Source organism: Cydia strobilella, chromosome 18, assembly GCF_947568885.1.
Source record: "Cydia strobilella chromosome 18, ilCydStro3.1, whole genome shotgun sequence".
NCBI lineage: Eukaryota > Metazoa > Arthropoda > Insecta > Lepidoptera > Tortricidae > Cydia > Cydia strobilella.
The window spans coordinates 7,443,677-7,470,763 of record NC_086058.1 but is presented as its reverse complement, the minus strand read 5'-3'; the positions used below and the strand labels follow the sequence as shown (position 1 = coordinate 7,470,763).

The following is a 27,087-nucleotide window of genomic DNA, read 5'->3' as shown; positions in this document are numbered from 1 at the left end:
TTCCTCCTTTTGAGTTTGAGTGTTTCTAGGAAATGTCTGACGATATCGTAAACTTTGCTAGATTAAGAATCGTATTCATAAACCGATCGTATATAGTAACAATACCTACTAGTAATTATTAACTTTGAGTAATAGCAGTGATCTGCTTTATTAGGTATATCTGTTTCGTCAGTCAGTCATTGACATTAATTGCTCGTCGGTGCGGGAAAAATATCAGTGCATGGTGTGTTGTAGGCACGGCCAGTCGCCGGTCGCGGCTGCGTATACCGCATGGTGTATAGTGTAAGCTTGGAGTGTATTATTTTGGGGGCGCCGGAGTCCGTCCGGCAAGCTCATTCAAGCAATTGCATAGTGGTATGGGCGTCGATCGGTGGCGCGCGCCTTTCGCCCGCTCTCGCCGCGCCCGCGCACTCCCGAGTGACAAAATGACTGACTCAGTACCGTTGTAGTTCGCAAATTAGCAAAAACGTTCACAATGTGTTGTGCGAGATTCACCAACTACTTGTTCCACAAGTTGAGGAAGTACACATGTGGATTTGCGAGCCGGGAAAGTGAGTAACTATTGTGTGTTATCGGTTAGAAAATAAGATGCGTTCTTTTTCTTGGTCGTATCTTTACGGGTTTAATGTTTTGCCGATAACAAATAATCATCCAAGTCAAGTTTAATGTTTTCAGCACTCGAACTAAAATTAATAACATAGTACTTAGTCAATATTTATAAGGAATTCCAACATGCGTACGCTGAATGATCGTATTTGATACGCTCGCGCACATTATGATGTTACACAGCAACACATGCGTTCTTTTGTTTTTATTTTAACTCCATATCTTCGTCGCCGTCTTAGTCATGAAAGTTTAACGCAACTTTTTCTAGAAACAACTTTCTAGTCCTCATTGGTGTTACTCCGACAAGAATAGACACAGGTTAAAAAGATGCAAATGGAATAATGCGCTGTTCTACCTACAAGATATATTCACGTGTAGTTCTTTGTACCTGTCAACACTCTCTGCTGACTGAGTAATTACACATACGAAGGCTCTAATTTAATGGCTAATTGGTTTTACTGGCCTTTGAAAGATTGTACACAAGTAAACTGCTTTTACGTTAGTTCATTTAATTTTTTACAATATTTTTGTCTAAATATAGATTTATAGAGATGATAGTTATCGTGTATCGTACAATATGTTAATAATCGTGCGTGTGAAGAAGTGATCCTATACTTGACCTGCATATTTAGCTAAATTTTATTGGTGCAAAGGTCAGGTGTATTGGGGAATGAGACGTGTGCTGCGGATTAAAGTACGAAATGTTATTTAAGTATTTTTAAGTTAGAATGTTTCCAATTGATTATTAATAGGTATTGGGTTAGGATATTTAGTAAATATGTAATAGAATAGTATAAGTAGCGATTATTAGATATACCTACTCGTAACTGAAGCCTTTAATGAAGGTAGATAAGTTGATAATTTGAATAGTCCGCGGTACGGTACACTATTTTATAATATTTACATATAATTATAATGATTATAATTAATTTGCATTTTTGTGACGTACCTAAGCGTCGCTGCGACCCTACAATCAACTTAAGCATGCCAACATTAAGTTTATGTATTGAACAGCCAAAATTATACAGTAACATAATACGAAAGGTGTACTTTTCAATACGGCCTTTTTCGTTACTTTATCGCAATGAACTCTTATAATCCCCATTTCCTAAAGCAGTTCTGCTTAAGTTGATGAAGTGGATGTAGGAAGGCTATCGATATGACCCTTGGTTTGACCCCACTAATGGCTTAATATCAGCTTCCTACCACTATGAAGGCGATAGTTTTGATCAAAGATAGATATAACTCCGTAATAGATGGATACAGTCTAAGGAAAAAACATGCCTCGAAAATCAAGAAAATTTGATTCTCGTTCAGAGGGCGCTACTAGTTTTGGCCTACAGTCGTATAGATGGCGTTGACGGTTTCGTTTGTTATTTAACAATTTTAACGCATATCAGTGAAAGAACATGGGTCAAAATCATAAAAATAATTAATGCAAATAAAAAAATATCATTTATCTATATTTAAATACATTCTATCGTATTTTTATAAATCTTCATTTTTAGTTTTAAAGTGTGTCGACAGATGGCAGTGAATTTACTGGGGTTACAAAATTTACTATGACAGTAACGCTCTAGTATAAGTTACTCTATGGTTTTGATATAAACAAAGAATCTTTAGGTAAATATTTATTTATTTATTTTTATTCACGCAACCCCTACCTACACCCACCAGCATGTATCTACAAATACATAAAGTCTTGTCAGATTCTTGATCGTTTGGACTGTTTTTTGCAAGGTAGTTACGAAATCAAAACATCATAAGTCATAACATAAATAAACATTTTTTTGGCTAAAGAACTCGCACAAACTGGCTACATCTAAATAGCCGACGACAAAAACGCGACCTCTGCTAGGCGTATCGGATTTTTTTACCCCCGGAACCGCTGCAAAAACCTCAACCACAACGTACTAGCGATACAGCACGTACACGTAACATCTTTATCTCCAACCTAAACACAGAATAAAATCTCGCATGTCAATTTTATTTTCAATTGAACAAATAACGTCAACCTTGACACCGCGGCCAAACATTATCCTTTTGTCTCAATTGGCTCGTAATTGTCTCAGACTTGTTCTTGTTCTATTCTAAGACACAATTTGCACCTACGATTGTCTCCAAATTACTCCTTAACTGGACATGAGGGGTTAACTTTGTTAGCTAGTGTTGTAGCGCTATGCTACTACCCGATTTATTTTCTACGAAATAAGTAGGGACCTAGTTACGTAGGATAACGATCACGTAATACCAATTCTTTGAATTATTATTATTGCAACTAAAATATATAAAAATAATGCCCAGAACAAATTCACAAACAACTGTTTTTTAACATGACGGTGGCAAACAAGCGTGTGGTTCACCTAATGTTAAGCAGCCACCGCAGCCTATGGGCGCTTGCAACTCTTACACGCGCATTGCCGACCCTACAAGCTTACAAGGATTTTTCTTTGGGAGCACTCATGATTTCATTAATCTTATAAGATACCGGACTTACATAATGAACCGGTATTTTAATGACTGTATCTAGTCCACATAATTTTTAGGAAGGTTAAAGATAACCCTCCAGTAAACTACATAATTATACAGAATTTAAAAATACAGGGTTAAATTTTAATCACTGTTCATACTCTACGTAGTGATTTTATAGGTCATACTGAACAATTTTTATTATGGGATTTCTATGGGACAGCAAAAAAATTTTCCGCGATAACTACCTACCGTTCATACTCTATGAACGGCAGGTAGTTAAAACTTCACCCTGTATATGACAAATTTCAGCCAAAACTAAGGCCAAAATTAACTTGCATTGAACGAATTGAGAATACAAAGTCAATTACATTGTACATAGGTAAGTGAGAAGTGTACGAATTACATTCAAATTGGGAGCTAACATTTTTGTGGCATTTGTGTTTGTCCGTGTTGTGTTGTGTTGTGCTGTGATGTCGGCTCGAGACTGCATGGGGCAACGTGGCACCCGATTACAACAGTAACCACATCGTTCGTTTGTGCGGAAACCACTAAAACAACCTACACGATGCCAAAAGGTAAGTCAATAATAAGAAGAAACGATGACAAACAACATGGTTCAAACATAGTTTATGCATGTAATGGAAATCCCACAAGGATATCAGGTCAAATATAGACCGCAAACTGCGGATGTAGAAAAGGGGTTTGGCTAAATTAATCAAATATTTAGCACAGGCAGTATGATATATGATGTTGTCCGATCGTATGTGGAACAGAATGTACAAGCTGTTGGTAAGACAAAAATGGTTTTGAGTAAGTTAAACATATTTTTTTTGGGATCGAAGTGCATCAGTAAGATGTTACAGCGATTCTTTTCCTCGAGTCTCTTCTCTGCTGTAAATTACCATGTCCCTCTACAAATGAGTCTATGTGTGTATTAGGCTTAAGTGAATCGTTGGAAGCTTTTAATTGGTGCGGAGGTGATTAGCATGACTCTCACGTGTCCCGGTCTCGTGGCAAGCCAGTCACAAAGTTAAAGGTTACTACCAATCAACAAACAATCAAGGGATATAACAATTCCGATCTCTTATCGCAAATTTCAAACGTTAAACGTTTGAAAAAATACGGGACGAGTAAACTAGCTACATCTGCTTTGTGAAACTTTCAATTCGAACAGTTACTTTTATAATGGTTCTTTCTGCTGATAATTTAATTTCAAATGGAATATGCCGTTTAATTAAAGTTCGAGTCAAACTTGACAGACAAATTAATTATCTTTTGAAACAGCTGTTACTCGGAAAGAGAAATATATTGATGATATTATATTGGTCGGATTAACAAGACGAGCTTTGCAATGATCGGTAAGTTCAAAGAAATTTATCAACCACAAGACTAGAGACGCGATTGACGAGGGCAAATTGAATACATAGTTGTTTCTAGACTTTATAATGATACATATACAGATTAGTTTGTAAAGTCAAGATTGGTCGTATGACCGTGCGACGATTTTATCATTAGAACAGTAGCACACTGAGTCAGTTGATTGGCGGTCTCCAGTTACGTCGTTGACGCCATCTGAATCAATGAAGTGCCATTGGCTCATTGTTTAATCGTTTGTTTTATCAGCTGTAATGAACATACTCAACATACTCTGCTCTTCACTATTTGTATTATATTCCACCACTACACAAAACTTGGTGTTTTAAGCTAGCATATTAAATTGAAGAGCGTAACTTTTTATTAAATATTCGGCCGAGTTTTTCTAGAAATGAACCTAATATATAAGTAATTACAATTGCCAGCTGTTGTAATAATTTATGATAATGTTAACAATAAGGTTGTTGACACATGTTGAATTTTATAACTAGAAAAAGAGCAATTTATCACAATAGATTTGAAACCTAAAAGATATATGGAAATAATAAAAAAATACAAGACCTCAAAGTTTCAAAATTAAATTTTTTTAAACACCCAAATACGAAACAAATAATAGTATACCATTCGATTCCTTACATTTTATAAAAAAAAACATTGTTTAGACAATATACATAAACGTAATATTTCACAGACAAAATTGCAATTTCCTTGTTTTCCATACATCGAAACGGCTTAATCTATCTATATCTAGATCTAGAGATCTAGCAATAGCTTGATCGACTGATACCATTAATAAAAAATTGTCAAACACCCTATTATTCAACAATCAAAAACCCTGTGACTCATAACAGTTTCGAACTTTATAATAAGTTGTGCCTAGGCCCTCTATCTATTAGAAATGTAATAATAATTCCTAAAAGCCAATGTAAAACAATTTTTTTACGTTTTTCGACAACTACGTCTTAAACAGCAACGTCAACAACTAAGGTACCTACCTAAACACCCTAGTGCTCGAGATGTTAATGTCCAATAGATGACAACCGCTGTTCCTTCTATTGCCAATGACTTGTTAAGTTTAAAGATGTCATGGGACAGTGACGAGCACTTGGCCGTCTCCTTTAGCACAAATTTTGTGTGAAACTACTCAACTTAAATACCTACTTAATCGGTGATCATTTTATGGCAAGAATAGACACATTAAGTATCCCCAGGTAACCTACTTAATTGTTTTGTAATCAAAATAACCTCAAGTAGTAAAGTATTGTGTAAGCATGAAGTGCGGGCGTTATTTCACACTATAAACAGGAAACGTTTTACATTAAACAGTACAGTGGAAGCGTATGCAGTGGAAAGAACAATAACATTGGCTCCACCGCGCGCTATTGTGTTCAATGTCCACACATCCATATATTTGGGGACGACTGAACTATATTGCTGCCTGATAAGTTAGTGACCTCGACTATTGTTACAGTATGCTCATTTCATTTCCGAAACGAATATTTTTTTTATTATGATGGGATTGAACTTGAACTTGAATTTTTAAATTAGTAACTGTTAAAATTGAGTTGTGTTCCAAGCATTTCCCTCTACAACTTTTTTGGGCATTAATTTCCTGGCCTAATGAATAACTAACTATTTTTTGATTAAGTGAAAATTTTCGAGACCAGTCACTATGAAACGAAAGTCCAAAAAAGTGTTACGGAACTTACATTAAGGATGGCCCGCGATATGCCATTAGCCGGTTTTATCTATAGAAATAGCCTGTCCACAAACTACTATTTACCTAATAGCTAATTTAGCGTAGTCTCGTGTTCATACATGAATGAATCCCTAAACAATGTATCTAGAAATAGTCTACTGGCGATTTTTCTCAAGGTTATCGTTATGTTTATTTTATATAGGCTGGAGTTTTTAACAGTTCCGTAAAGAAGCTGCTACATCCCGCACTGCAACGTGGATTTTAGGATGCCATCCGTTATTTTATAATGTCATTGTCATGAATGAAATAGAAGAGTACGGTCTTCTAAGATCATTTTCGCATAACGACATGGAATCTAGCAGTTGTCCTTACTGATCTATTTGAAAAATGTACGCGGTATACCTTCTCTGAGTACAATCAATATTCTACACTAGAATAGAATAGAATAGAATTCATTTATCCATGGTAAACTACATTTCATACAAACGTATTACAAACAAAAAGTATATTTAAAACAAAAAAGTATATACCTAGTTTACCACGAAATGGTCCCGCCTCAGCATAATGCTAACCCTAAAGTCAGCGCTGGTCTTCCGGCGCTGACACTACACTACTGATGATGGCAAAAATGAAGATGTTCTCATGCGATTGAATTGAATGTTTTTTTTATACAACAACGCTACAAGCTAATGTAACCAGACGGCGATATAATACAAACCAGACGTCATCGCCATATGAGCGTCATATCTAGTGGTTATCCACCAGAGTGGATACGATACTCAGTAAACAAAAGTCTAACGCTCCATTTTTCTTCCAGGCGACGCCGATATGGCCCTAAAGCAGGGCAGCGGCACTGGCAAAGTCCACTTCGGTGGTTTGGACGATGTGTCCCTGTACGGCACACCAGTGGAGCCCGCCCCACCGGTGTCCGACGCCAAGCAGGGCTTCCTGCGCAACCAGCTCCAGGCACTCTTCCAGCCCACCGACAACAAGCTCGCCATGAAACTCTTCGGCTCCAAGAAGGCCCTCATGAAGGAGCGCATCAGGCAGAAGGCGGCCGGCCATTGGGTCATACATCCTTGCAGTAGTTTCAGGTGAGTGATATCTAAAGTTTCACTCGTATAATTTATATTTAAGAATACTATTAAATAATAATTTATATTTTATATTTATCTTGGTGTACGGACTGTACGGCCAAGGAATTTAATTTCGTGCCTTGTCACAGTGACAATAGTATGAGGTCTCTAGCGACTTTCATATTGATACGAGGTACGAAATGGTACGGAAATTAAATCCTTTAACTGTTATTGAAAACATATATATTATAGTACCTAACCAGAAATACTACAGGGTCTAGAGGATCTTTTGAAGTTACGACTCAGCAGCACAGACGATTTAACTAATAGATTGCCAAATGACGAAATTACAAATTTGAGTGAAAGACAAATCGGATGTCGTTCACACATCGGTAATCTCGTAGCCTTTTGGTGGCAGTATAGTTAGGGATTGAAGACAAGGTTAAGCTCAGAGGTAGGTAATATTTTGGTTCATCAATACCGAATACCGTTTCCTAAAATATTTCAGAGATAATGATAATACTCGTAAGCTTGGAATGATACCACGAAATTGGCGATGCTTGTGTTTTTTATTTATTATAGGTAAATATGTGATTTTGAAAGTGACCGGACCCGAAGTCGATGGAATAAAGAAAAGGGAGATGTGATTATGAAAATAAACATAGCAGCGTGGCTATGTCTAAATAGACACCGAAATATATTTATTTAAAGTAGTAAGTACCTCCTTAAGACATTTTAAAAATCGTTATATAGTATCTACATAAAACAAACGGTTATATGTATATAAAATCAATTTAAAAAAAACAAAAACTTATTTTTAAATGACCGAATCATAATTTAAAAGAAAATATTCCACTTTTCTCACATGACCTTGGAGATGATGGAATTAAATTTGTTTAACCTACCTGGCCCACTTAATAGGTATAGGTATTTATATTCAGTATCTGCTCTTCTTGATGAAATTTTGAAATTTGAAATTTGTTACTTTCGTAACTAGGAATGAGTCACACATCATAATTTTAACGATCATATAGTTTAGGAGCTTAAGTGTTCACATCATAAATATGATAAAATGTGAAAAAGCGATTAAAAAATAACATACCTACTTTCACAAAAAGTTAAGAAATTTGATAGGAACCAATTTTTTTTGTTTTTTCAATTTTAATTAGTGGCATAGGTTATATGGTGTTGACATAAATTTTAAACAGGCTTGCATATTCCCAAGTAAGGCAATAAAAGGAGTAATGTTTATGGCAAATCCATATTCTCGTACATAACACTAAAAAAAAACAATACAGAGTGCGTCTTTGAACTTCTAATTACCAACGTGCGATGAACGATTGCGATAAACTGTTGGTCGACAGAACAGGTCCGCGACGAACGATGTGATTGTTCTAAATATCGAAATCGCGATAAACCGTTTTGGACCTAAAAGTTTTGCGATAATAATAATAGGTTTGCCAAAATAGCTTGTAAAAGCGTTTGACGAATATTTAATCGATCTGTCTATCTATATAGCTATAGTTTGTCGCACTATATTTCTGTTGTACGAGCACAAGCGTTTGTTGCAATATTTATTAGTCAATCTATAATTTGTCGTATTTAAATTGTATTGTACAAGCGTTCTCTCGAGCAGCAGCTTATCGGTGATCTTTCGTAAAAACGAACATCGTGAAACCGATTTGTCGAGCAGTTGCCCGACAGAATGGTTTTGCGGTGATACGAGGGGAGTTCAATAAAAAGTGAGAATGAGTATGTTATAAACAACTTTTATTAAATGTCATTTTATTTTTCGACATAGTGACCTTTTAGCATAATACACTTAGTATATCTTTTTTCAAAACTTAAAATTCCATTTTTAAAAAAGGTCTCATCTTGAGTACTTAAAAAATCTTGTACTGCAGCGACTACCGCGTCGTCGTCTTCAAATTTCTTGCCTCTCAGGTATTCTTTCAATATCGGAAATAGATAGAAATCACTGGGGGCGAGATCTGGTGAATACGGAGGATGCTTAAGGATATCGAACTTAGCATCACGAATTGCGGCCATTGCAACGGCGGACTTGTGTGCCGGGGCATTGTCCTGGTGGAACAGCACAACTTTCGAGAGTTTACCTCGCCGTTTTTCGCGGATCTCATTGCGCAATGTTGCTAAGAGCATGCGACTTTCAATCCGGAGATCGCGGGTTCAAACCCCGGCTCGTACCAATAGGTTTTTCGGAACTTACGTACGAAATATCATTTGATATTTACCATCGCTTTTCGGTGAAGGAGAACATCGTGAGGAAACCGGACTAATCCCTACAAAGTCTAGTTTCCCCTCTGGGTTGGAAGGTCAGATGGCTATCGCTTTCGTAAAAAGTAGTCCTACGCCAATTCTCTGGATTAGTTGCCAAGCGGACCCCAGGCTCCTATGAGCCATGACAAAAAGCTGGGATAACGCGAAGAAGATGATGATTCAAGTTTTCTTTTTACCGCAGTCATCGCCTTGAAATACTATTCTAATATCTTTTTTTACATACTTTGACAGTTTTACAAGTTAATTTATTGACTTTGTACACAACGTTTGTTGAATAACTAATTTTATTAACTGTCCGAATTTTACAATTCAAATTCTATTATACACTAACGTACATAGTATAATAATTAACCAAGTAAGATCACGACGATTGCTTAGACACAAAATTAGCTTACAACCATTTTATTTATCAAAATTTTCATTCACAGAATAAAATGACAAAGTTAAGCGCATTTTTAGATTTTAATTGACAATGTCAATTTACCTAACGGACCGTAGGGGGAAGTCCCCTAGTAGCAGACACCCACAGAACTTAAGCCTTTTTGAAAAGCCTTTGTGTTTTATAAAAATATATCTTCATTTATAAATTACTTTAGTCAACAAACTATGTATTAGAATCAAAATAAAATAACGCAAATGCAACTTCTATATAAACTAATTCAAAAACGAAAAGTAAAAGTGATAAAAAAACGTATTCTTTGCAAGAGGCACCTAGTACCGGACGGACTACATTTCTTACCCCTGGCACCGGACGGTTTAAAAACATTTGACACCGATCACAAATATAATCTTCATTCTGGAATATCAAGAACAGGCTTCCTGCGCCCACCCATGGCAACTGGAGCACTGTATCCAGTCTTCGTCATGTTCTAAACATACTACGAGCTGCATCAACCCAATTGCTGCTGTTTTTCCTCCTTTCCTTCCTCTTCGCTTGTTTATTTAGTTTCCCCTCAGCTGCACCTTTTTTTTTACTTTTTAAATTGTTAGCTTGCTTTCCTTTATATATCAAATTTTCACTTCTTTCACACCTTTTCCGAACATTTTATTCTTCTTTTCTTTTATTTTTTCTTGTCAGTTCTTCTATTTGAAACATCGTAGGTACAAAATACAACCGAAAAAAAACATATATATTCACTCGGCATTACGCGACTACTACTGTATCCGGTACTGAGCGATAGGAAATCATTACAATTATTTATTGTGTACCTCCACTATTTCAATTGTAAAATTTATAGACTATGAAATTTAAGTGATTAGCGAGTTTATTAAAAATGAACACATCCAGCTGAACACAAAAAATAGGCCGAAACACTCACCCGAAACTTATAATAACAAAAACACTAAAAAAACGCTCCCACAGTCGCTGCGCGCGTCACAACTGTCACAAGCAAATGCGTGTCCCGTGCACGTCCATGGTACGTCCCCCCGCGCCACTTTTACTTATCCTTGAATTGGTCATTACTTGACGAGATATTACGTATGTCCGGCACTATATGCCGTCCGTGGTTACGGGACTTCACCCTATACTTTGTGCCCGAAACCGTGATAAAAGCAGCAAAATTTAGCTGTCATAAAACGTTTATAAAGTTAGCCGTTGAGTCTATAATAGTAGAAAAGTGCTGTTTGTATAATTACAGGCCTGCGTAGTCACTTATCTGAAATGATTACTTGGCTTTATTGAGCAAATTTGCCGTCCTTGACTTAAGGGCCTATGTACCAGTAATGATTTAGTAGATATGACCTTTTACTGCAATACGGCAGTATTAACATGCGGTCGTTACTCGCTACCGCGTTGGCTAGTCCATCAACGTTAGTTTTGCTTTTAAAATAGTAGTCTATGAAGTATATTATAGTCAACTGCAATAATACTTTACAGTACATCTGGTGCTCCATTACGACACCCTATGCTATAATAAGCACATTACGTAACTACGTCGAAAATTTAAGGGACCATATTCATATAAAACGTTGTACGATATAACGATACACGGTTGCGAATTTTCAATTTTTCGCAGTTGTATCGTAAATTTAATAACTATTTTAGGTACACGACGATTAGAGCGTCATTTAATACTTACGCGCGCTTCGCAAGTACTTTATTAAGCAGGTGTTGGTACCTATTTCAAAGAAAAACAATATTCGAAACTTGAAATCGGACGAATAAAATGCAACAGTTACTTATTTCTTTAAAATAAGTTGCTACAGGCTTAGAGCTCTTAAAAAGCGATATTTTATGACAACCGATATAAGATACAAATATCAGAAACAGGGATATTTTATTTAATAAACAGTAAGCAATGTTTTGATCTGATTTGCGCTTTAAATCACTCGTGTTGTGCCTATTCCAGTTCACATTAATAATGTTCATTTAATTTTGCCGGAAGTCAAATTCACAGTCCGTTAGTAATTGTTAAAATTAGGGCAATCTCGTCTTATCACAGTAATGGTTAGCTGTAGCTGATTTAAAAATTAAACAAGCTGATTTAAAGCTTAACCCCACGAACGTCCATGTCAAAAATTTGCTACCGAATTAATAACCTTGAAATTGTACATTAAAGTTCAAATTGTCTGTGACGTATACGGGACAAGGCATTCGAAGGGTTAAAAGTTAAAACTATTTGACACAATAGTGAGGGATCCATTATACCTACAGTTTATACTTTAAATAGACAGTTCATATTTCGGCGTAACTCCTAGTAGTTAATAATTAGTAGTAATTTAGTATTGTTGATATTTAAGTACCTATATACTCGTTTTATGTTTATAAAGACAATGGCAAAAAATAACTATTTAAGTATTTACACGACTACAAAACGGAGTGTAATTATGCTACAAAATGAATGTTTGGGTGGTTAAATGAGTAATTTAAATCACGCTAAATTACCTACAATTTCGAACGTGGAAATAAATTATAGCTTGGAACATAACGTACCTATATTATACATGTACAATGTCTAAGTATAATACTTTTCATCCCAAAAATCATTCCCTCGAATATGAAATACGATGGAGATTTGTATAAGAATGCGATTAACGAATTCCACACGTGCAAATTCCCAGGCAATTGCTAGTGAATTATAAATACCTAACAACCGGTGTGAAATAGAATTGGCATCGGACATTCATTGTTATTCCTTTATATGGCATAGACAATAACAGGGGAAGTAATACGGGAGCTCTATCGAATCAATCCATTTGCAAGGCAGGCAATGTGGGACGTGCTTTGAACGGCTACGGCGCGATGCTGGTGCATTTCGTTTATAGCTGTAAACGCATTACCTCTCATTGAATTTCTTCATAAAAGAGTTCATTGAGTTCTTCATTAATCTACCAAAATCCAGAGAAACTGCATTTGCACAAGTATTAGGGACTTGTCTGGTTGATTATAAATGGAATCACTAATGTACTCGTAACTACAGGGATGTTGTTTCAAAGACATATTATGTCTAACCATGGAATACATGCGATAGTCATAGTCATACATTTATTTAAAAAAAACTAAAATTATAATTATTAAAAGCTTAGTGAGATGTAAAGATCATAATATAATAAGCCTAAATCTTAAACATTAATAACGGTATTGGTGGTAGCAGTTTCAGTTACACGACCAACTCTTACTTGAACCAGAAAAATGCGATTTCAATAAATTTATTTTAGTCACTTTGAAACCCGGAACTCAAATGGGACCTTGTCAAGATACATACAAGATATAAATCAAACTTAATATTTTATTAGTTATTCCAATCAGTGTATATGTATTTAGCTATCTGTAGGAAGCTTTCGTTATAAACTAATAAGGTTTTCCTCCTGGACCTAAGTATAATTATTTTGGCAAACTAGTAAAGCTTGTGTTAGAATACAAAATAAATACCGCAGGTCGTTTAGCTAAAAATGTTCCTTGTACACGAGCGCAAGTCAGATTTGTATTGACTAACTATCTAAAAGATACCTAACAACCATAAATTTAACAAGTATTAAGCAAAAACGATTAGCACAGTATTTGACTCTCACTTTCCTCACTTGATACCAGTAATATTTTTGCATAAGCAGGATGTCGGCCATTAGAAAGGCTAAAAATCGCGCCCACTAAGTATGTACGACCAGTTGGAGCGGTCATAAAGCCAGGGATACACTAGGGCACAGTAAATGTCCCACGACACGGGTGAAGTGGCTATCGCTCTACTTCGCTCAACATGTCTGTTTCTGGCGACAACGCGTGACACGTGTTGCCAGTGTGTGTCAGCATCAGCTCAGTGGTGCTACTCGTAGTACCTCACCTGACAACAACTTACCAAAGAAAATCGTGTCATGGTTACCCTTTGACAAGCATGCCTACAATCCATTTTGTAACCGTTTGGAAGGGTTATATTTCAGCAGTATGCATGAGAGTATATTTAATTATTTTATTGTATTATTTCTAAGCAAGCTAAGGATGCCAAGTCGCTACATTTGTAACTGACGTTTTAAAATGATATTCTGTAGTTGAAAAATCCTTAGTACGTAGGTATACCTAACAAAACGTTTCGCTGTTCTTACAAATATCTGATGAATACTGATACATTCAAAATCCTCTAGCACATACTTAATGTGAAAATTTATAAAAGTGTATGTAGTCAACAGCGCAAATATTTCCACACACAGGCACATAGATAACTTAAATCATCATGTTAGATAATAATATGTTTTATCCTAAGAAGGCAAAACGGGAGCCCAAAATTGCTATGGGAATGTGACTACGATTAACGAGTATAGATATTTAGTTACCATGCGGATTGCGGACAAAATCGCTATAACCGGAAATAAATTATTCACTGCTACTGTAGCCCTTCAACGACTATAACCAAGCAACGGACTCACAAAGAGCTCGTTACGCCCCTAATTCGCGATTGATAAATAACTTAACAGCCCAAACTCCTTTAAGCGCCAAGCCTCTTAACTATTCCGATGCTACACAATTACGCTGACTCGCTAATGGCATTGCGTTCAATTATAATGGGTTAATTGCTTTCATTCATCACATACATTTTAAGGTTTTCACTACATAGATTTATTTGCTAAAATTATACATTATAAATCAATCAATAAATCATCTCATATAAATTATATTTCATTTTATTTACCAATAGATCTATGACGTATTCAAAGTTGATAATGACGAGTTAATAATGACGAAGATGATTTCATAAATCCAATGCATTGGTAAGTTTGAGATTGACATACAAAATACTTCCTCTAACAAATTCAATAAATAGTTTTATGACAAGGTAGCACTTATAGTTTCCGTTTTATTGAAACAGGTAGGTATCTATCCTTATGTTGCAAAATTATCTACTCTCCTACGTTTTACCTTCATTGAAGACCCCATTAGGCAAAATAAATAGATATCCGGGCTTCCGTGGTACCACTTTTATTTATGCCGATAGATATTCTAAGAACCGCATAGAATGCATTACATTTTATTATGACTTCCGTTCTATTGAGCAAATCGCGTTGTCTATCGGCCAGCGGCGAGATGACAGCTTCCGCCCGATTAGCTCTGTCTCGATTTGATATCAGCCTGAACACGTAAAGGATTGAGTTTATAAATACCTGATTTGTTTAAAATAATAGATAACTAACATTTCAGAAAGAGAAGAGAATCGGTCCGTGAGTTCATAAGTTTCATAACTCGTATGTAGGTTCTCTAATATTATAGAGAGCCAACCATACGTTACATGTACTTACACCAAAGTAACGTACCTACTGTATTTTTTAGCAATATATATTTGGTTTTAATTAATATCAGATTGCTATATGATCGGTTATGTTCTACCAATCTGATGATGCTAGGTGTTTAGTTATACAACTTACTAGTATGGCTAAAGAAAATAGTATGGTGACGAAAAATTTACTAAAATAAGATAATACCAGTACTTATTGGCTTTCATTCTGTTACTCGTATGTAGATGACCGTAACAATTAACGAATTTAGATGCTTTGATTTTGTAATAATACATATAAATAATGTATCAAACTAACGTCAGTCTTTACACCGCAGTTCACGACATATATCTCAAAATAGCCGCAACACGACACAATGTGTTTTAACAAACATCAACAAAGTAATCAAACTCATTGCAGTTTATTGGCAGAACAATGCAGAGTACGCAATGTATATACCATAAGATCTCGAAGACGCACGACCCCATTCCAATACAAATGCAATTTTCAATGATATACTAACAGTATAAAGACTTAGGAAATGCGTGTAAGAAGGAGATACAACCAGTTGAGATTGCCGAGGCAAATTGTCCAATGTCAAGGGTGATATCGACGCAAGGTCCCGCAGTCTTCCCAATATGTACGTTCGTAGACAAAAGGTTTTATTGATTTTGCAACGTGTTTCTATGTGATTCGAGTTTATTAACTACCTACCTATATATTGTAATATTATAATAAATGCTTACTCAGCCCCTGCGTTCTGAAATTTGAATACAGCCCGTGCAGGCCTTGTATATGTGTAATAAATAATAATAATAATATCGTTGCTTGCCGAGAACAGAGAACATTGGAATATGAAAAGCGCAGTATATTGATTATGTGCAGTATATGTATATACATATATTGATTTGACTGATTAGTGGGCTCGCTTGGCTCTAAAATTTGGAATAACATTCCCACTTTGTGTGACTTAGGCTTTTCAATCTTTGAATGCGTTTTGTTTTTATAAATCGACCTAAATCCTCGATACGATGCTACGACAAAGAGTCAAGTTACACTTTATTTATTCAGGCCTGTTTACAATTTCTTCGCCTGTATTAAGCCTACATTTGTTTTTGACTTTGATAAATGTCTTAAATGACATTACGACGGAAGTAGGTACGAGTATTTCATCTTATTTTGTCGTAAGATTATCGTCTTTATGTAACTGATAAATAACTGATAACAGCTCAATGAAATTACGAAAAGTATCCAAATGCTCGTAACATGGGTATAATTATGTTGAATGAAGTAATGCTGCATTTTGCTTTAGGTACTTATTTTCTTTACAAACATTAATTCATCCCAACCGAAACTATAAGCTTTTTTTTATTCGAGCTTTTCTCGGCCATTTAGATGTAAGGCAAAAAGTCATATGTCCAAATAAGTTATGGTGACTTTCGCATTTTGACTTGAGATAACTGTGCGCAACTGTATATTACAAAAATTGCTTGTTCCAGTATATTATGTAAATCCGATATTTTGATTAAACCATTGACCTCATTTGTTGGAAGGTTGGAAGCATTCAAGCGAAAATATCCTAAAATGTCACACCAAACTTCTAAGAAGATATTTTATCACTAGTTGAGAAAGGACGGAGCTAAAGCTAATTCAGAAACTTTCGTAATACTTTGTAAAACGTGTCCTGATAAGTAGGTCAGCCTTAAAACCTGACTGTAAAAGCTGACAATGAATACTGTCCCATTTCGATTTTAACACGTTTCAATTAATTAAGTCTGAAATAATTAAAGTACGTTTCTGTTTTGTTTATTACACATTTGGTTAAGGATTTATCATTACATTTTGGATATGTTTTGTGGCCAACAGCCTGGTCCGTCCTGGGAGGGGGGGGGGCAATATTTTAATTGTAAGAAGGATATTAATTAGATGTAGTTGATAGAATGGCTAAACCGCGGCATGGTTGCCCAAAAAAGGCCTAGAATTATTTTAGGGGTCGTGCATCGATATACAAATGAGCTTGTAAGTGTGTTTTTAGGGTTCCGTAGCCAAATGGCAAAAAACGGAACCCTTATAGATTCGTCATGTCTGTCTGTCCGTCCGTATGTCACAGCCACTTTTTTCCGAAACTATAAGAACTATACTGTTAAACTTGGTAAGTAGATGTAACTTGTGAACCGCATTAAGATTTTGACTCAAAAATAGAAACAGTCACATATTAACAGCCACTGTGCCAACTCGCGTCTTATGCATCTTTCACTTCCAGCCCTGGAGCATATCTCTAACGACTCCTCTCAGGACGGCCAGTTAAGGCAAGCCAGAGCCGAGAGTCCCGTAGGTCCCCTTGGGGTTCCACTCCGACCGACGAAGACACGCTGGAGTCGGAGACCCTGATCAACTCTCTGGAGCACTAGGGTCCGTGGGGTCGTTACTCCCCAACAGCTCGACACAAGCTGCCCTTATTACTATTACCCCCAGAAATATAGTGAGTTAGGAATTGATCATAATTCTAGTTTACTAAGGACGAAGTTACAGTCAAGATAAAATGTTATGTGTATGTGAAAAAGTAGGATCGCTGCTATGAAATGACCGTTTGGATAATGAGGCTCTTCCTGCATGAGAGTGAACGCACTTTGCGTTGCAATGCGTTGCCAACAGCGGTGGCAGCATGGTTCCATTTTTATCGCCTGTCACTATGCCTGTCACTTTTGCACTTACATACTTGTTAGAACGTGACAGGCATGGTAACAGGTGATAAAAATGCGACCGTGCTACGGCCGCTGGTCACAAAATTTCTTTGACAAACTTTGACTGACTTAAAAAAAGAATTAATATATATTGTATACTAAGACGTTATGGTCTCGACTATACCTGTAGTCCTCACCTGGTAGCATCTGGCTCGAGCTAAGTCGTGTAATAACACTCGAGTTCCGCGTCTGGGTGCCATTTGCTAGATGATTGCGCATTCATGTCACCGTCACAGCTGTACAGCGAAAATTGATTTCGATGTACGCAAGGCAATATCAATAGTAGAATCACGCCCGATACCGCTGGATTCCATTAAATATTTCCGCGAGACGTGCATAAAGCTGCTTGAGTCGTAATGTCATTATGAATATATTATTAGAGGTACCTCCCGGCACGAAACATATCACGTCATGTCATGGAAATTATGAATCATGAAATCGGTTGATTGGTTTAGAAGCAAACATAACAATAGTTACGGTTTTATGCACGTTTATTTCCATCAGCGTAGGTTTAAGATCAGCCAGGTGCAAAGTAATATAATATATAATTATACCTACGGTTTGCCTACGGTATTAACATCATTTTCAAATCACTTCTCAATAATATTTATCGAATTTAAAAGCTAATCAAATGCCGACTTTTTTTGAGATCTTGAGCAGTCTGACCGGAGAGTGCTTACCTCGCAAAGTCGACGGTGCGACACTAGAGTGACTTAATTAATTATTTAAATTTTAACACAAACAAAATGAACAATAAAAATAGCCTACACCGACGGAGGGCTCAACCTATCGATTATGCATATTCACTGTGTAACGAGTCGGAATACAGGAACGGTTCACATGAAATCTGAAATTAATTAACTGTGTTTGAAAACAAATCGGTTTGTGTACCCAAATATTAAAATTGACTACCCTTTTTGGACCGCATATTTAGTATACGAATTCAGCAGTAATCCCAAAACTCAGTAATGATAAGCAAATTTCAAACATTTGATCTAAATTGCAAATATCAACAACAGTGGTTTTAATTGCCCAGGAATAAGGAAAACGAAATGGGGCATTTCACGATAATGTCCCTTACGAAATGCTTTTCACTTGTATGGCAGCTAATTCAATCAAATCCGTAAAGCTCGAGAAAATACTGCCAATTTGTCAGCAAAGTCATAAAATATTACCAGACCCAATATCATTTTCTCAGCCTTTTTAGAACTATTAGAAGAACGGCGTTTCGTAAGGGACATTCTCGTGGAATGCACCAAATATACACATGATATAAGTTGATGTGAGGCGGATGGAGAAGATTAGTTAAACCGAGAGAAAATCTAACGACGAAGTTCTTAACCTTGTGCACGAGAGGAGGTCCCTGTTGCAAATCATTGAGAGCAGAAGAGGGAAGATGGTTGGGCACCTGTTACGATACGATGAATTCATAAAAAAATATTGTGTAAGGGAAAGTAGAAGGAAGGCGGAAGAGAGGGAGACCAAGAAGAACATACATGAACCAACTAAAGGAAAAGATAAACGTCGTGACGTATCAGGCGGTTAAACGAAAGGCTCAGGAAAGAGATACATGGAAATTGCTCCACCGACAAGAGCTAGGCTCTTAAATTAATGATGATGATAAGTTAATGTATGAGACATCTGCCATCTAGCACCTTATCAAATTAAAATGTATGTTTCCAGTAAGATTTTACTAACTCCATACATATCACTCATATCAAATCGAAACTAATAAAAATAATAAAGGATTGACCACACTGGAGCTAGTTGCGACGTATACCTACGCAGGAAAATGCGGAGTGTGAGTCGCGTTTTCGTTATACGTAAGGAGTTTTTAATACGTTATTTGAAATCACTTATTATAACCTAAATCAAGTCATTTATTCCTGAATAGACAAAACCAGGTTCTAAGCAACTGCAGAGTCGCTACAATGGGAGTACAAAGTGCAAAGAAATAGAGGGTTTATCAATATTGTAATGCTACGGGGACATGAGAAAGGAATGTCATGTAAACAGTGTGCTGAACACAAACGGCGTGCATCATTCATTCGATGATGACGATTGTGTCGACGTATATGAAACTTGCTAAAGACCAAGAATAATATATAGAATAATTTAACAGGATTCTAAATATTTTAAGAATAAAACTAATGTGAAATTAGTAAATATACAAAATAACAATACGCGATACGATCGTCTCGTTTGATTGTTTGAATTCCATTTCCTTTATGATTATTTTATAGATTATTCAAATGAATTACAACACTACAGTGATTACTAAAGTGATTTACTACTACTACTACTACACTATGACAGAGAGTATTAAACTGTAAGTGTCTCAAGTTATATTGAGTTGAGTTGTGTCTATAGACACTTAAGTAGACTAAAAATTAAGGATCATCCTCGTTGCTCGTTGTACACGTAACATCATTACATTTTAATTACACGTAATTCTCAACTTTAATATCGGAATATTTAAGCCTTTTTTCCATAAGGTTCTTGTCATTAGTTTTTTAAATGCCAGGCTCATTCATTTTTAACTCTATTAGATTTGATTGGACTTGTACGTACCTAATAGTAAAGTCGTCAATATAACTTGCGAATAATGTAAACAAACCATTTTACCTTCATTACTTCGTAATCTCGCTCTTTAAAAGAACAACCATGATCTTATCGACAGTCTTTATACTTAAATATTTTATTTATATAAATTTTTAGTTAAATCAAATGTTAATTATTAATATTTTAGGGCAAATAACCTTCGTAAAAATGGTTATGTGTCAAACGCTAACAAAATCTGTCATATTTGTTTACATTATTTGCATTGCAAGTTCTATTGATGACGACGACTTTATAGTTTGATATTACAAGTAAAATATAAGCCTTTTAAAATAGTTTAAAAGTACTGCAATTATGATATGTCAATCTGAACATTAATTGCGAGCATCATAAAAGTGGAGCCATTATCGTAATTTTGTAAATGTGTTGATTTTACAGCGCACAGTAATGACTCTGGCGGAAAACGCGGTGTATGATGACCGTCAATTTTCACGGAATGCTGGCAAAAATGGAACTCTAGCGTTGCCGCAACCTTCAATGCTTGGCTTTTATTTTATTAGTAGTAAAACTTAACGTGATAATTTAGTGAAGTTCGGATGAGATGAGAGTGACAAAGTTGTCAAAGGGATATAAGAGTGTTAAATTGTATTGTATCATCACAATCAGTCTTCTTTATAAAGGCATGTTAATTTTTTTGTTTTTTACTATAAACTAATCGGCGATTGGCCCTAGTCACACCTGATGGAAAGTGAAGACAGGGCCTAAGATGGAGCTCACCGGTTCAGTAACAGCCTATTCACTCTTGTTTTAAAGAGACCGAGGTCATATTGATCAGGGAATACAGATGGCGGGAGCGCATTCCATTCCTTAGCCGTCCGTACTAAAAGGGAGGAGGCAAAACGTTTCGTCCGAACGAATGGAATGTTGACCACGAACGGGTGCATTCGCTCCCCGCGCCTGGATGTCCGATGATGGAAAGGGGAAGGTTGGATCAGGTCGTGTAGTTCCTGTGCGCACTCCCCGAAATGTATTCGATAGAACACCGATAGGCAAGCGACTCGACGGCGATGCTCAAGGCACTGTATCCTTGACTTGACAGATGGGTCATCGCCAAAGAGTCTATGGGCCCGGCGCTCTAATAATAGGTTATTTGCCCAATTTTTCACATTAAAATAAATAAATAAAATAAATAAATAACATTACATTTTAAATAAATTATTTAAATAAGGTTTAGTTTTCCTATTGCTTTCTTCCTTTCCTTTCCTATCGTTATCCCGGCCTTTGCCAGGGTCCGCTTTCCTACTAGCCTTTCTCCACTTTGCGCGATCCTGGGCGTCCTCTCATGTGAGCCCGTTTACGCTCATATCGGGTTTTACATCGAGCCATCGCCTTTTTGGTCTGCCCTGGGGTCGGGGGCCGTCAAGGTCTAGGTTAAGGCATATGTTTCCTATTGCATATTTTGAACATTTTGAATGGTAATGGCGTTGTGATATTTCCTATAAAAGAAGGGAAAATCATCAACAGCGCCCATTTACTGCTTTATATTGGCCTTTCTCATTTTTAGGGTTCCGTACCCAAAGAGCAAAAACGAGACCCTATTACTAAGACTCCTCTGTCCGTCTTACTGTCACCAGGCTGTATCTCATCAACCGTGATAGCTGGGCAGTTGAAATTTTCGCAGATGATGTATTTCTGTTGCCGCTATAACAACAAATACTAAAAAGTACGGAACCCTCGGTGGGCGAGTCCGGCTCGCACATGTCCGGTTTTTTTTTTAATGTTTAGATCGATACGATGCCACTACCTAAATTACAACCTGCCCAAATTCAAAATATTATGTATTAGTTTACTATTCCTCTGTAAAATTTCTCATTTAACTATCTCAATATTTCATGTCGTAAATTACGACTCGTAATGCATGTTTATTCGTATGTTGCAATCCAACTGCAAGCTATTTAAGTATTCATATCCGGTGCCGACGGCCCAGCTTCGAGTATATCGATTAATTTTGAACCTTCCCCGAGCCTATTAGGCGCGTGAATATCATTTCAGTTCACTGATTTTCAGTTGATTTGGCATTAACAGTATTAATTTACGTCCACTTAGTTTTAACTGCTTATTAATTAGGTATTTAATTGAAGGTCGAAAAATGTTTTTTAAAGATCCATAATAAAAAAAAATACTGGGATAATAACAACTCTTTCTATGTGTATTTCTCGAACTTAAATATAATTTTACGCACGCGTGAATACACATTGACAATGCATGTGGCAGTTGACCAAAAATCGAGTTTGTACGAGTTGTACCTGCGAACCTATTTCGATTCTACATGTGCGGATAAAAAGTCTAATCCATTATAGTCCAAAAGCTCTCAAATCTCTGATGTATTATGTAAGTATGTAATGTAAGTTTAAGAGAAAGTTATCTTAAATAGTTAAGACTTTTTACATATTTTTCGGTTCACAATGTATAGGTATATAGGTACATTGTGAAGCGTAAAATATGTAAAAAGTAAACAACAGATTTCCTTTTGATGAAGTAATAGACTACTACATTAAATACACATAAATTAAATAGAATAATTATCAGCCGCCTTGCCACTTTGTTTTGCAAGGAAAATAACACTGCCAGTGACGCTAAAGAAACTTAATATTGCGAATACGTCATAGAAACGAACCATAGAAGCAGCGAGGAACAAATTCTAGAACGGATTAAACGGATAGATATTTTAAGATTTGAACGCAGCTATTCAGAAAACGGAAACGAAATCCTGAATTCAACACCGAAATCCCCTCCAAACATTGTAACCAATGTCCCCGAAGTTCTAACGATGGAGACATATCTATTCACCGATAGAAATGGAACGAAAGGAAAAAGCATACAGTCGTTTAAGGGGGCACGATTTAGCAATGTTCCCTGTAAGTTCGAGATCAATATTACCTACGTTACATATTTCTGTATCAACTTTCTTGTTTCGCTCACTGCGCCCCACAGTTTTATGTTTCTGCATAATATATATACGCGTCTACCTGTACTGTAGGAATACAAAGGTTAGACAGACTTCCAGAAGGTTCGGCCTAACATTTGTTGAGACAGTAGCTGATAGAAATTGTCTATTGTTTGAAACTTGTGTAAGTTTTTCATTTTTGTTGTTCGATACCAATACAAGCGAACACTTGTCTGCATACCTTATTGCAAGTAGTTATCGTAGCCTATAGGCACATTGCTGACCCTTTACATGTGCATGAGCATTTTCTATCTAGACTATTTCAGGTATTACGGTAGGAGTAGATTCTTTAGCAATCAACTTAATAAAACTACTGTAGAAATTGGAGCCTGATTTCTCAATTTCATGCCTTCTTAAACGTAAAATATACGTTTAATTAAGAGAAATATTCACTGAACTTTCACCAAAAGAAATTAGCTTTTTTGTAACGTGAATTGTGATTTTCTTTCCGTTCCAAACTCCTAACACCGCCTGTCCGTACAATTTGAATCAATCAAATTTAAAAATAACTATTTCTAGATGGAAATGCTGTAAAAAGCCCGTAAAGTGAATTTGTGCAACAAAGTCGTGTGTGCAGCAATTAGTTGAGTTGTTAACGCTAGGCTTGATATATGTTATTGTTATTACCAAGTATTATAATTTTTTCTATCACAACACAAGTAAAAACTTTAACCCAACTGCTTATAGCGGATGCTTTAACACAACTAGGTTATCCGTTCTCGTAATATAGCCAATACATTCTAAATAGGCATTACACGATGCCCGACCAGACCTTTTCAACCGTGCAAAAATAGTACCTAAGTAGATATTTATTATTGTATCTTAACTTGTTCATACAAAACCCCCAGTACCAGATCCTACTTTTATTTCAGAAGCAAATTGCCCGGGCGGCAGCCATTGTTCTGAAAGGAAACAATGAGAAGCGTTTTTCTGTATTATTTCTGAGGTTACTATAGGTAGGTACCGCTTTAAGCTATTATTTGAGATTATTGTTATTAATTAATTTACTTTCATACAGTTTAACCATGTCTAGCCACTAAGACATCGGTATAGCTTCATCGCTTCATATCATATATTTTACACATTTTATGTATTTCTGAAGCACAACTTAACATACCTTCCTAGCAATAATAAAAATAGTTTACGTACTCAAAATAAATATTTTTTGTACCTATTGCATACATAGTTTCCAAACCAATTTCGTCACTATAGCAATACATACTTGGATGACTGTAGGTATAGCGACATTTTGTCCGCGCTCTTAGCGCTTAATGGCGTGTATGCAGACAAAGTTTTAATTAAATACGTTGCTGCTACTAGAGATATCGCGTTCATCTTTCCACTTTGTTAGTGAACGGATCTTTCTTAGGCTCGCGATCGGAGCTGGTGATAGCGTGCCTACTGTGACCTGTATTATGTATTGGAACATGATTGTAACTGATATTTTAACTGGGTCAGTAGGAACAGCTACGGGAACTACTTAATACTGTTCACCACGGTGCAATATATACTTATTGATTATGGGGATAAAAATACAGCAAATAAAAAATGATGAAATGAGAGATGTGGCCTCGCTCTGCATTTTCTATCGCATGTATAACGGGGAGTGCTCCGAGTAATTGTTCGGATTAATCCCTGGCGCTTCTTTTCGCCATCGCCCAACGCGAAACATTACCATCTTCACCACTTAGATGGTTGGCAGGTGGTTGGCAGTCCTCAACTGTGCGTTTCTCTAGAAACTTCCTGCTTCGCACAGCTAAACTGTGGACCGCAGGGGACAGTTCAGCCTGCGGTATTTCCGGACCGATACGACCTTCAAACTTTCAAGAAAAGAGCGCGCTCCCATCTTAAAGGCCGGCAACACACTTACAACCCCTCTGGTGTTGCGGGTATCCATGGGCGGCGGTAATCGCTTACTCAAATTTTCCTCTTTTGTAGAGACAATAAGAATAGTAAACTAAATATTAAACCTTTTTTACCTTATTTAAGTATGTAGTAAAAAAATCCACATAATACACATTTGCAGATGTATTTGAATTTAGATAAACCGCGAGCGACAGCCAAATCTAGTTACGAGTAGACGTGAGGCTAGGGGTGGAGCCGTTTAAATATTGACACTACAATCTGCCTTTGAAGTCTCGCTTGATAACAAATTAATGACAAACTTGCCTTATAAATACCGTAAAATGGAGTGAGTAGGGACAAAACCTCGATAATATTTTATTTTTACATATGCAAACTGAATGGTGTATATAATAAGTGTTCCGGACGTTTGTATTTTAGTTTTTATTTTATTTTGGGTAGTTCCATTTCATAACTTTGACGATAAACAGGAAATCCCACCTCACCCCGTAGTCCCTCGTAATTGGGGTGAGATGGAATTTCATACAAAGGTGATTTTGGAAGATTGTTGGATCGATTTTTTTATTATTATGAGTATTACTATAGCTCCATTTTAAATTGTAATACATTATTTCTCAACCCCCTTTCATCCCTTCTCTCCCCATTCATAACCCAACTCTCCCCGCGAACCTTACTCACCCCATTTTACGGTACTGACACAGTTTACGTTGGATAAATGGAGACAAATTTTATATTATTTAAGACAATTTTGTTAACCTTTTTAATGATTATACTACGAAAAATTATAGATTGAGAATTTAAGGGCCGGTTGCACCCACACTTGATGGATTTATCAAATTCCCTCAACTCGTATACTTACTTTTAAAAAGCGCGTTGATCCGTGCCAATAAAGAAAAACTTTAAAAATGAAACCAAATTTGATTATTAGCAGGTACAAAATTAACGTTCCCAAAATTGTTTCGTTGAAGATCAAAATTAAATCAAACCCAATGTGTATTAAGTTTTCCTTTAGATTCTTACGTAATAAATATTAAACCGGGGGGAGGGGCCTTTTCTTATTTCTTCTTACATCGGGATGGGAGGGGGTCAAAATCTGGCAAAAATCGTCATACGTAATAAATGAATGGCGCCTTTTAGAGACTTTTTTTAATGAGCCTAAAGTGTTTGTGTCTTCCATCGATGAATTCCGTTTGCTACCTTTTGACTGCATCATCAAATCAGCTCGTGCACTTAGGGTCAGTTTGGTGAAACCGACCCTCATCATCATTGGCCACAGCATCTGTTGTAGATGCGTGTTGCGGCGCTTGTGGGTTTATGGGGTCCCGCATCGCCGTTGATGGCTATAAAGACCTATCGCAGCGCGGCATTTCTTGCCACATCGATCGCACACAAAACGCGAGTCCGCAGGAGGTGGTAGAGCACGACGAAGACTTCTCCAGCCAGTCATCGTCGTGCTTTGATGTTCCGACTTTAATGTCGTGACGCCATTCCGGTTTCATTTGAGCACGTTTCTCCCAACTGTCGGTCCGAATGCCAAAACTGTCCAAACCGACCCTAAGTGCATAGAATTACAAATCTGACATAAACTGTGCACGCCACGTGCTACATCAAGTATGGTGTGGCCATAGCATTGTCAATATGAAGTCGGTGTAGATCATAATAATACGCATAGGCTTAGGTATTATC

At 36.5% G+C, this 27,087-nt stretch overlaps 1 protein-coding gene across 12 annotated transcripts in view; it reads left to right on the top strand.

The window, feature by feature from the left end:
- Nucleotides 1–27,087, top strand: part of LOC134749517 (potassium/sodium hyperpolarization-activated cyclic nucleotide-gated channel 2) — a 273,523-nt gene that overhangs the window by 206,681 nt on the left and 39,755 nt on the right. For 10 of the 12 annotated variants that reach the window (XM_063684468.1, XM_063684466.1, XM_063684474.1 and 7 more), the window contains one exon: nucleotides 6,969–7,245. In XM_063684468.1, the coding sequence (XP_063540538.1) occupies nucleotides 6,969–7,245 (277 nt within the window). Of the gene's footprint in view, nucleotides 1–211; nucleotides 552–3,496; nucleotides 3,654–6,968; nucleotides 7,246–27,087 lie in introns of those variants that run through there. The other 2 variants (XM_063684470.1, XM_063684471.1) reach the window with 2 other exon arrangements.